The sequence below is a fragment of the Osmerus eperlanus genome, chromosome 3 (genome assembly GCF_963692335.1).
Source record: "Osmerus eperlanus chromosome 3, fOsmEpe2.1, whole genome shotgun sequence".
Lineage (NCBI taxonomy): Eukaryota > Metazoa > Chordata > Actinopteri > Osmeriformes > Osmeridae > Osmerus > Osmerus eperlanus.
In genome coordinates this window covers 22,011,816-22,024,343 of record NC_085020.1, presented here as the reverse complement: position 1 = coordinate 22,024,343, position 12,528 = coordinate 22,011,816, and the positions used below count along the sequence as shown (strand labels likewise).

The following is a 12,528-nucleotide window of genomic DNA, read 5'->3' as shown; positions in this document are numbered from 1 at the left end:
TGCAATTAGAACGTCACGTCTTCAGCTTAACGTTAATGATGCCTTTCAGGATCCGCCCCCCCGAGTCTGGGAAGCGAAGCGGGCCATCTGCGCGGTCTTCGTCTGCGCGGTCTTCGTCTGCGCGGTCTTCGTCTGCGCGGTCTTCGTCTGCGCGGTCTTCGTCTGCGCGGTCTTCGTCTGCGCGGTCTTCGTCTGCGCGGTCTTCGTCTGCGCGGTCTTCGTCTGCGCGGTCTTCGTCTGCGCGGTCTTCATCTGCACGGTCTTCATCTGCGCGGTCCTGTTGCCGGTCACGTGAGCGAGGGATCGGGCGTTTGCCTCCGACGCCCCTACCTGCGGTCGAAATGAACGGCTGCCATTCCACATCCTAAGTCTTAGGTAGTCAGGTGGCTGAGCGGTTATGGAGTCGGGCTAGTAATCTGAAGGTTGCCGGTTCGATTCCTGGCCGTGCTAAATGACGTGTCCTTGGGCAAGGCACTTCACCCTACTTGCTTCGGGGAGAATGACTCTGTGCTTACTGTAAGTCGCTCTGGATAAGAGCCTCTGCTAAATGACTAAATGTAAATGTAATACGTGGTGTTTTAATTCCCACCAATTCCGAGATATCACCTCAGCCCCTCTCTATCCTTGTTTTCTTTGTCCTCTCAAACGCCACCCTCCATGCAGATCACCCACACAGAGCCCTGCCTGGGCAGCGCTCACACACACACACACACACACACACACTCACTTCTATTGACAATGATTGCTTCCAAAACGAGTCCATTAAAGCTGAGAGCTTGACAAGACCGGCCTTTCTCAGGGCGGGAGGGGCCCAGTGGCTGTGTGGGGGGGGGGGAGTGAGGGAGCCCAGGCTGGGTCGGGGGCTGTCGACGCCAGGCCTCGTTTGGTGTCGTGGCTCCCATGTTTGGAGCGGCAGGTTCTGGGGGTGAATTGGGTTGTCCACGCGTGTTTGTCGTGGGGGGGGGGTCTTTTGCACCCTTAGACCTCGGTGAAGGATGATCGCTCGCGGCTCTTTGCGAGAGTTGAGGAGACGCAGGCTCGTCCACTTGTCCTGTTACCTGGGGGGGGGGGGGGGGGGGGGGTTTGCATGCAAGGTGACGGGCGGGGGGGAGGTGAAGAGCAGCATGGTTGAGGAAGGGAGAGCAGGGTTGACGGGCTACTCGGACAGCACCACCACGAGGCAGACCAAGACATAACTCCCCCCCCCTCCCCCTCCGCCCCTCCCCCTGCCCTCCCCCTCCCCCCCCTCCCCCTGCCCTCCCCCTCCCCCCCTCCCCCTGCCCTCCCCCTCCCCCCCTCCCCCTGCCCTCCCCCTCCCCCCCTCCCCCTGCCCTCCCCCTCCCCCCCTCCCCCTGCCCTCCCCCTCCCCCTCCCCCCCTCCCCCTGCCCTCCCCCTCCCCCCCTCCCCCTCCCCCCCTCCCCCTGCCCTCCCCCTCCCCCCCTCCCCCTGCCCTCCCCCTCCCCCTCCCCCCCTCCCCCTGCCCTCCCCCTCCCCCCCTCCCCCTCCCCCCCTCCCCCTGCCCTCCCCCTGCCCTCCCCCTCCCCCTGCCCTCCCCCTGCCCTCCCCCTCCCCCCCTCCCCCTCCCCCCCTCCCCCTGCCCTCCCCCTGCCCTCCCCCTCCCCCTGCCCTCCCCCTGCCCTCCCCCTGCCCTCCCCCTCCCCCCCTCCCCCTCCCCCTGCCCTCCCCCTCCCCCTCCCCCCCTCCCCCTGCCCTCCCCCTCCCCCCCTCAGGACGCGGAGAGAGAGCCCTCAAACCCGAGGCCTTTTAAATGCTCGTCGGCCCTTTTTCTGGAGCGTGCAGCTCGCAAATACCAAACGCAATCATTCATTAAGTGCCATTTCGACTGACTCCATATCATTACCAATATTAATGATCACGATGATCCTGATTCCTTTACGAGTCAAAGCGTTAAAGCAAGGTTTTTTTTTTTTGTGTGTGTGGTTTTTTTCCACCGCGATCCAATTAATTCAATGCAACTGACTAACAGCTGCTGGCATTTCCACTCCAAATCTTGCCTACTCTCCAGTGTGAGCATCATTAAAATCAGGTGCTGTAATCATCTGTCGCTGCAGTAGTTGGCAAGGTAACAAGACACAAATGGGGGGGCAGAGGGGCGCCTGAAACAGTGCCACATGCCCCGGAAAGTATCGCACATACATGACATGGGTTTAAACTGACTTTGGAGAGAAACAGCCTTAACAGGATGGGGATTATATCACCCATATGCTAGTCTTGGATAAGTTTGTGGACTTCAAATCACAGCATCTGAAATACACGGGGCAAAATGTGAAAGCCCTAGCTCACGATGACTCATAGTTAGTCTCCAGTACAGCATGAACTACAGTATCCATTCACAGCGCTAGAATGTTCCAGAGAAGGTACTACTTCTAGAAGTAGTTTGATTGTGTTTTGAAGATTTATCAGTCAGAGCAATGAAAACATTTAAATTGAGGGATGAATGTGCAGGGAAGTTGTCCAACACGGGTGGGTCCTGTGTTGAGCTGCCTGTGCCTGTGTTGAGCTGCCTGTGCCTGTGTTGAGCTGCCTGTGCCTGTGTTGAGCTGCCTGTGCCTGTGTTGAGCTGCCTGTGCCTGTGTTGAGCTGCCTGTGCCTGTGTTGAGCTGCCTGTGCCTGTGTTGAGCTGCCTGTGCCTGTGTTGAGCTGCCTGTGCCTGTGTTGAGCTGCCTGTGCCTGTGTTGAGCTGCCTGTGCCTGTGTTGAGCTGCCTGTGCCTGTGTTGAGCTGCCTGTGCCTGTGTTGAGCTGCCTGTGCCTGTGTTGAGCTGCCTGTGCCTGTGTTGAGCTGCCTGTGCCTGTGTTGAGCTGCCTGTGCCTGTGTCCTCTCAGCCGCAGAGCGCGAGGACAGCTGCGAGGACATGTCCATCCCAGGCAGCCCCCAGGAGGAGGCCATCCAGCACAGCTCCGTCAGCACCTCCAACGGGGTCAGCTCCTCCTCCCTGACCCCCGGAGGCCCCGCCCCCGCCGGCGCCGAGCAGAGCACAGCGGAGGCTGAGCCGCAAGGGGGCGGGGCTCAGTCCCAGCCCTCAGGAAGCTGATTGGACGCAGCCTCGACACCTCTGCAGCCGGGGGGGGGGGTGAGAGGGGAGGAGGGCTCTTGCCCGGCTGCAGACTGCACCTCCTCATCGTTTGGTTTCCGTTGCGTCCACCTTTACGTCCTTGAACGCAGCTCAGTTCCCTGAAAACGCAGTGGCCTGTGAGACGTGGCTGAAGATTCAGAAGAAGGCACTTTAAGTGTAACCGTGTAAATATGGTGTCGCCGTGTGAAACACACCTACGATTGTTCATGCTTTGTTGTATTTATTTATTGATGTTTTACATGTTATTTTCGATCAATCTATGTGATGTTGAAAAATACCTTACCAAAGTGTGTTTTGGCTCAACTGACAGAAAGGTTTTTTTTTTTTTTTTTTTTTTTTTTTACTGTAAGAAACAGTCACTTTTATTTCTGCCTTTTCCATTTTGCACATTCTGAGAGAGGTTTACCTTTTAGTGTTTGACTGTTAACATGTTGAATACTGGCAGCTTTTAGTAGTACGTTTGAATACAACTATCTCATGACAAGAACTCAGTGGCCGAATCAGAGTTTGAACTCACAGCTTTTTTTTTGTGAGCAAGTAGTTTGGCTGTGTCTGCCAGTAGCATGTGGTTTGAATGTTTGAAGTCACCTCCACTTATAAACTAGTCTTAAGGAGGAGTTTGATTAAAATTGTCTGGAATTTAACAAAAATACATTCCATCTGTAGACCGATTGTTCCTGAAGCAGTGATTGTAGGATTGCAGTACGTTTTCCATAACTTAAACATGTCAATGTTGACTATGTGCCATTAATGTGTCATATTCCTCACAGATTTATTTGATACCATTCTTATTTATTATGTTTTTTTTTATAACACTTGTCTTGTAATGGTTTTCATGTACATAAATGCTTGGTATATGAAAGATCATACTGTTGAATACGGTTTCTGCTGACTAGGTGACATTTCTTTCGTGTTAGACTCAGAACCCACTTAAGGATTGCCTGTATGTGTGCAGTTTTTCCTTCGCATAGGTGCCAGTGCTATGAGATGACATCGTCAGGAAACACTGTAAATGACATTGTTAACGTTGTGTGTTAGCTCTCCAGTATGAGATGACATCGTCAGGAAACACTGTAAATGACATTGTTAACGTTGTGTGTTAGCTCTCCAGGTGTTTTGCGCATTGTTTTAAAGACTAGTTTAGATTGTGTAGTCGAGTCCTATTAGTAAGCTACCTTTATGTTATCAGTAAGACCTTACCAGACCTTCAGATCCGTGAACAGGCCAATCCAGCCTGTACCTACGGCCTTGTCATGCTTCACATCATTATACAAAGATAATGTGAATAGATCACGTTGCTGCTCCCTCAGTCTAAGAGAAACTGAATGAGGACGTCTGTTTAAGTTATACTACCGCTTGTAAGCATTGGGACATATAGACCAAGAAATGTAGGTTTCTCATCACACTATTGAATCGATTTGCCTTTTCTCTTTGTACTGGCTTACTACTGTGTAGTCTAAAGACACGTTGCGTCCAAATCAGCCATTTCTGTTTATTTTTTACGTGATTTTTTTGTCAACCATTTTTTATCAACCATGTTTTTAATTGGTTTTAAAGTTTATGGAAGGTTTTTGTCATTTGTTTTACCTCGGCTTTTCTGCTTCAAAGGGGTTTGACATTGTGTTGGTAGTCAACTTGTAACTTGTGAGAAAGTTATGTATAAAATACCATGAATTAATAAGATGTTGTAATAAATCTTTTAATATCTCTTGAAGTTCATCATTGTCTTCTTGTTCTTTTGCCTTGTCTCTTATCGGCAGTGTAAGTTTTCAGTTACATTATCACATTGTCATGTTATTGTTGGGCTACTGTTAGACTGACAGGTTAACGCTACTGAATTATGTTCTCATGGTGTGTGATGCCACCTTGTGGAGGAGTTTATTTTTCTCCATATTTTGCTTTGAGCTTGAAGGAGTTCATAACCAGTATGCAACATGACAAAACACCAATCGGTAAAGTACTGTATATTTAGGCGAAAATACTAACAAAAAGAACGTAGTATAAAAGATGCTCAAGACTCAGATTTTCGCCCAAGCTACAGTAGTTCACAACCGGCTTGTCAGACCACACGTTTATTCAAGATTCGGCGGTCTGTTTAATGAACGGGTGGCAGATCTATGGCGTCCACATCATTGGGCATGTAGGTTCCCGTTTGGGAACTGTTGGTTTGAACGCCGGAGGCTCTGTCGGACAGTGGTATCCCCGCACACAGGGCACAAGAGATGCTTCTGTTCTGGGAGAACACCAGGCTCAAAGCGCTGCTCCAGTGTCTTCTGAGCACGAACCATGTGTAGCCAATGAGAACGAGGACGCCGAGAATAGCCAGAGTGTTCACGGCGGTGAGGTACATCGTCACTGTGACGGGCTCGGGGCCTGAGAGCGGCTCGGCCGCGGTGACGAGGCCGAGGCAGAGGTCACGAGAAGCCACGTGACACACTTGATCCTGGACCACACTCTCCACACACACAAAGTAAGGCGTCGAGGGTCGCAGCTCACACAGTTTACAAACTGTGCCCTGTCTGACGTTGATAAACCGACTGAACTTCCCCCTGGTGCTAAACCGGTCATACATGACCCTGAAATACACGTTTTGCGTGTCACCTTTGGTCAAACTCCAGCTGATAACCGCACAGGTGGAGGTGACGGACCCCGAGGAGACATTGATGATGACCTCATGATTGTAAACGCAAGCAGCGTTGCCTGCGGTCTCCTTTCCGGAAAAATCTTTGGTTGACGTTATTGTTTGCGTAGGTATTGATTTTGCCGTTTTACTTCCTGTTGGCAGAACTCTAACTCCAGATGTATTACGGAGTCGCTGTGACTCTGAAATGTCACGCTTGTGAGCATTCTTGATGATGACGTCTGTGGCAGGCGTGTACCCCTCTCCCTGCTTCTGCGTGTCGTCCATGTTGACGACGTTGGGCTCTGACAGCCATGTTGCTTCGTCGACGACAGTTGGTCCGCAATTGACTTGCGGCAGCGCATGGCTGCACATCCTGTCTGTGCCGTGGATCAAGGCGCTGCTTATGGTGCCCAGGTACTGGCCTCTCAAGAGTTCAGGCTGAGAGCACCTCACCAACACATGGGCACGTCTGCCAGCGCCGCCCTCAAGCCATCTCTTTAGGCAAAGTATGCTGCAGCTGCAGTCCCATGGGTTTTCATTCAAGTTGAGAGATGACAGACGATACCTGCTATCAAACGCCCTTGGATTTAAGAGGGAGAGCCTGTTACGGTTCAGCTTTACAACCCTGAGGTGTTTCAGATCTGCAAAAGCAGACTCCTCGATGGTGGAGATTAAATTGTCACTGAGGTCAATCTCCCTGATGTGAGCACAGTGACTGAAGGTGTCCCTCCCAATCCTCCGAATATGATTTCCATTCAGCTTCAACAGCTCCAGGTTTGATAAGTGGGTGAAGGTGTGCAGGTCGATCTTTGACAGGATGTTATTGCTCACAGACAGAGCCTTTAATACCACCTGGGATTTGAACTTTGTGTTTTTGATTTGCATCCTAACATTAAAACTCAAGACAAGATCCTGCAGCGGGGAAACTGGTTTAAAAACATTGTTTGGTAAGCTTGACAACATGTTTCCTGATAGATTCAGCTCATGTAACTGTCGAAGGCCTCTAAAAGTATTTCTGGTCAGTGACCTGATTTGATTATTTTCCAGGTAAAGAGTTTCAAGTGATTCTATCCCGGAAAAAATCCCTGGAGGAAAAAATGTAAGAGAATTTCCACTCAGTCTCAGTATTCTCAGATTAGACAAACCATCAAATGCACCCTGTTGTATTTCACTGATTTGGTTTCCATGCAAATCCAAGGACAGTAGTTTGGTCAGTCGTGTAAAAGCCTGTTTCGCTAGAGACGAGATCCTGTTATTCCCCAGAAGAAGTTTTGTGAGGCCACTTAGAGAGGAGAATGATCCATGATGAATAAAACTGATCAAGTTGAACCGAAGATCTAGACAGGTTAGATTGGGATAGTGCAGAAAATCCTGAGGTTCAAATCTGCCAATGGAGTTATGAGCCAAACATAAGGTTTTTATAGTTGAACCCGAGTCAAGAACTCGGGGAACGTGGGTAAATCCGTAACCTAACCACATTAATGCTTCATCATTGGATTGACAAAGAACAGAAAATGTAGTCGATGACACTGTGAGAAGAAAAACGTATAAAAGACACAAAATCATAATCCTCATTTTTCAGAAGACACTGTCAAGTGACAAGAAGTCTGTCTAATGATGCCACTGACTGGAAGAGAAGTACCTTTTCTCATCTTCTGCTAACAGGAAGGACAGTTAATTAGGCATTTCCTGCAATGTGCTATTCCAATCTCCATACACAAACTGTTTACAGAGAAAAGGCTTGCACATCAACTGAAAACAAGCGCTCTACGCCCATACAAAAACTAACAACCCTTAACCCTTGTGTTATCTTCGGGTCATTCTGACCCATCAGTCATTGTGACCCACCGTCATATTGCGACAAATTTACTGCATACAAAGACAAAGTGAAGCATTTTCTTTTAACAGCTAGGCTGTCTCAGACCCCCCACATTGCAATGGTTAAAAGAAAATTATTTTAATTTGTTTTTGTATTGGGTAAAATTGGGTAAACACAACGATGGTTCGTTATGAACCTTTGGGTCATGTGACCCGAAGGCAGCACGAGGGTTAAGTAGCCAAACGACCACACCATCCACCGGTGGTCTAGCCCCGGGCCACTGGCTGCGAGGGACCCGTCAGTATGGCGCCTAAGCAGGGAACACTCCCCATCTGGTAGGAGCGCTACCAACTGCAGCTAGCGAGCGGACTATTTGGACTGCTGCTCCCCGTCCCTAGAGCTTTCTTGCCCTGCCCAGATGTCTCCCCCTCACTCGCAAACAACCGTGACCTGCACCCCGCCCCCTGATATAAAGTGCAAGGTTTATCTTCACTAGACTAACTATAAACTCAGCGTGGAGAAATGTAGAAGAAAGTTAAGGAATAATTTGTCTTAGCAGATCAATACCACTCTGTCAGCCAATTTCCCATTGGGGATCATATCACATATAGGATCGTATCCCTTCTAGCTAAACCCCATAAGATCCTATCCCTTCTAGCTCAATAGGAGAAGGTATGGAAAGGGAAGATCACACCTCTGCTTGGTCTCCTCCAGGTCCCACAAGAACATGGTGCTGGTCTAAGTTGTTCATGTTCTTAATAGTCAAGTGAGAACGGGAGTCAGAAGTATAACAAAGCAGGACTGAAGCGGTGCTATCCACCTAGTCTGAGGTGCTACGGTAACCTGGTGCTCTTACAACAGGTCACACCACTCTGCCAAAGCAAACAAACACACACATCCATGTCACCAAAGTTCAGCATCTGTAATGCACCCTACATAGATAGATGTGACAACAGATCAAATGACTGAGTAGATAACTGGATGAACTGGTCATTAACATTCAGTTTAACTTCTGCCTCAAAACCAAACCAACTTGACATCAACACTCTGAGAAAAAATGTGTTTATTTGAAAGGAATATTGGAAAAATATCGAAGAACATTTTTGATTATTAATTGTGCATCCATTCATAAAAAGACAGGGTTTGATGTTTTCATTTTTTAAACATGGCATTGTCAGTTAATCTGTACAAATCCCACCAATGTATGTTATATTTTACAGCTAGTGATGATTAAATAGGAAAAGCCTTTCTTTAATATTGAACACAAATGTGTAGAATTATGCAAGCCGTGTTGTATACAGTGGATCCGCTCTTGCTAATTTAATGTTATTTAAATGTTGTTTTACCGTGGTTGCCGAATGAGCAAGTCTCTTTGTCAAAGCAATGAAAGACCTTTTCTCTGATAACTTTATGTATCAGTTTGCCCAACTGGTCTTGGAGTTTATTGATTTTTATTTTATGTGTTAGATGGCTGAGCGGTTAGATGGCTGAGCGGTTAGGGAATCGGGCTATTAATCAGAAGGTTGCCGGTTTGATTCCCGGTCATGCGACTGATGTTGTGCAAGGCAAGGCTTCACCCTACTTGCCTCAGGGGGAATGTCCCTGTACTTACTGTAAGTCGCTCTGGATAAGTGTACATTTGAGGCTCCCTAGAGAACAAATTTATTTTAATGTTTATTGTCATTTATTTTGTAAATGTATGCACCCCCCTCTATTGTCTGTTCTGTATATCCCAGCATCAAATGATTCTTACTGTACACTGAGGGCACTAGTATGAGTAACCACAGTAAGTTTCAGGCATGTGACACTTTCCTAGTCAAAGTTAGCAGGGGGTGCATTTCATGGCAAGAAGGAATACAACAAGCCTGTCGTGAAATGCACCCCCCTCTATTGTCTGTTCTGTATATCCCAGCATCAAATGATTCTTACTGTACACTGAGGGCACTAGTATGAGTAACTACAATAAGTTTCAGGCATGTGACACTTTCTTAGTCAAAGTTAGCAGGGGGTGCATTTCATGGCAAGAAGGAATACTAGAAGCCTGTCATGAAATGCACCCCCCTCTATTGTCTGTTCTGTATATCCCAGCATCAAATGATTCTTACTGTACACTGAGGGCACTAGTATGAGTAACCACAGTAAGTGTCAGGCATGTCATACTTTCCTAGTCAAAGTTAGCAGAGGGTGCATTTCATGGCAAGAAGGAATACAAGAAGCCTGTCGTGAAATGCACCCCCCTCTATTGTCTGTTCTGTATATCCCAGCATCAAATGATTCTTACTGTACACTGAGGGCACTAGTATGAGTAACCACAGTATGTTTCAGGCATGTAACACTTTCCTAGTCAGAGTTAGCAGGGGGTGCATTTCATGGCAAGAAGGAATACAACAAGCCTGTCATGAAATGCACCCCCCTCTATTGTCTGTTCTGTATATCCCAGCATCAAATGATTCTTACTGTACACTGAGGGCACTAGTATGAATAACCACAGTAAGTTTCAGGCATGTGACACTTTCCTAGTCAGAGTTAGCAGGGGGTGCATTTCATGACAAGAAGGAATACAACAAGCCTGTCATGAAATGCACCCCCCTCTATTGTCTGTTCTGTATATCCCAGCATCAAATAATTCTTACTGTACACTGAGGGCACTAGTATGAGTAACCACAGTAAGTTTCAGGCATGTGACACTTTCCTAGTCAAAGTTAGCAGGGGGTGCATTTCATGGCAAGAAGGAATACAACAAGCCTGTCGTGAAATGCACCCCCCTGTATTGTTCTGTATATCCCAGCATCAAATGATTCTTACTGTACACTGAGGGCACTAGTATGAGTAACCACAGTAAGTTTCAGGCAAGTGACACTTTCCTAGTCAGAGTTAGCAGGGGGTGCATTTCATGGCAAGAAGGAATACAACAAGCCTGTCGTGAAATGCACCCCCCTCTATTGTCTGTTCCGTATATCCCAGCATCAAATGATTCTTACTGTACACTGAGGGCACTAGTATGAGTAACCACAGTAAGTTTCAGGCATGTGACACTTTCCTAGTCAAAGTTAGCAGAGGGTGCATTACATGGCAAGAAGGAATACAACAAGCCTGTCATGAAATGCACCCCCCTCTATTGTCTGTTCTGTATATCCCAGCATCAAATGATTCTTACTGTACACTGAGGGCACTAGTATGAGTAACCACAGTAAGTTTCAGGCATGTGACACTTTCCTAGTCAAAGTTAGCAGGGAGTGCATTGCACTTACATCAAATGGAAAACAAGGCCTGCCATGAAATGCTCTCCCCCTGCAATTGTTTCTTCCCTTCTACTCCAGCATCATGTACATTTAATAGTATACATTTAATACTAATACATGTGTATGTATAGGGTGGACAGGTCTGAAATCAGAATAGTCCATGGTAGGTGTGGGATTATTATGTTTTATTTTTTCATTTATTTCATTGACTTAAACAATAAGAGTAATATTTCCTATCTTAAAAAAGGATTTGAATGTGAGAACATTTCTTTTGAACATTTCTTTTGATGTTGATACATAGTTGATGCATCGTCTTTAGTACTTGTCTTTTGTAGGCTATAGGCATGTGAACTTTTGGTCCCTTTTCAGGACAGCTGATAGCCTATTCTGGATCAGAAGGCTGTTGTTTCCGACCTGTCTGAGTAACCCACCCTACGTGCAGGCTAACTGCATTAAAATCGCATGCCTTTGAACCTATACATTAGTATGAAGAGCCAGGTGAAATACTTTGAACCTGCTACACAAAATACATTTCCTTTGGTAATCGGGGTATATTTCCTCAGAATGCTATGTCGTGGAGCAAGAATGTTGGTTCGTGTTTGTTACTATACGGTTTGAATGACGAATTTTAAGGATTTTGTGTTGAAAATAGCATCTGATATTTACACAGATAACCGACAATCTTCTCTCGAATTCTATAACAAAGAAAGTATAATGTGAGACTTATAATAAAAATAAATAATTGGTCTATTTGGAGGATAATTAACGTGCATCTGGCAACACTGAGAAGGCAGGCGACTACTGAAGGTTCTCTCTACAGTCACGTACAGTATGTCCGGGTAAAAGAGGACAGTCTGGTCACCCTGGTGCACTTCTACTCAGCCATCATTGAGTCCATCCTCACCTCCTCCATCACCGTCTGGTACGCTGCTGCCACTGCCAAGGACAAGAGCAGACTGCAGCGTATCATCCGCACTGCTGAGAAGGTGATTGGCTGCAATCTGCCTACCCTCGAGGACCTGCACACCTCGAGGACCCTGAGGCGAGCGAGGAAGATTGTGGCCGACTCCTCCCACCCTGGACACTCCCTGTTTCAGTCACTCCCCTCCGGCAGAAGGCTGCGGTCCATCAGGACCAATACCTCACGCCACAAAATCAGTTTCTTCCCTTCCGCTGTTGGCCTCTTCAACAAGGCCAAGGGACCACACTGACTCTAATGACTTCTTGCTTAAAACACACTGCTTTTTGCACTGCATTACAAAATGGTATCTTGTACATTTGTATTTTTTGTAATATTTGTATTTTTGTATTTTTATATTTTTATATTGTAATTTACGGCAACTTATATTTTATTTTATTGTATATTTAATTCTATTCTAATCCCACTTAGTACTGCTAGTTTATGTACCCTTAGTATAGATAGTCCACATATTTAAATTTTAGGTATATGTTTATTGTATGCACCTTCCTGCCAAAGCAAATTCCTTGTCTGTGCAAACTTTCATGGCGAATAAATCCCATTCTGATTCTGATTCTGATTCTACCTACTACACGACGCAGAACGAACCACGCTACCGTTGCACTATACTGCCTGCACTGGTGTAGAACTTCCACTAGGAGGCGACACATCCACATCCAATGAAAGATGTATGGGTTTCGTATTTAAAACTACTGCATGTGTCTACTTTTATTTATTCTTAATATGCTCAAATATATTGCCCGTTTTTTCACAAACTATGATTTGATA

The 12,528-nt window shown here is 46.8% G+C and overlaps 2 protein-coding genes across 2 annotated transcripts in view; one reads left to right on the top strand and one right to left on the bottom strand.

Moving 5' to 3' along the window:
- Positions 1 to 3,440, top strand: part of atf2 (activating transcription factor 2) — a 15,881-nt gene extending 12,441 nt beyond the window's left edge. Inside the window, exon 12 of the mRNA XM_062457892.1 lies at positions 2,847 to 3,440. Within this exon, the coding sequence (XP_062313876.1) occupies positions 2,847 to 3,055 (209 nt within the window). The 3' untranslated portion in view covers positions 3,056 to 3,440. The remainder of the gene's footprint in view (positions 1 to 2,846) is intronic.
- A 709-nt stretch (positions 3,441 to 4,149) lies between these two features.
- On the bottom strand, positions 4,150 to 7,324 carry LOC134017813 (TLR4 interactor with leucine rich repeats-like). The gene has a single exon (XM_062457864.1). The coding sequence runs from the start codon at positions 7,293 to 7,295 to the stop codon at positions 5,193 to 5,195; it is 2,103 nt and encodes a 700-aa protein (XP_062313848.1). The 5' UTR covers positions 7,296 to 7,324; the 3' UTR covers positions 4,150 to 5,192.
- Positions 7,325 to 12,528: the final 5,204 nt, after the last annotated feature.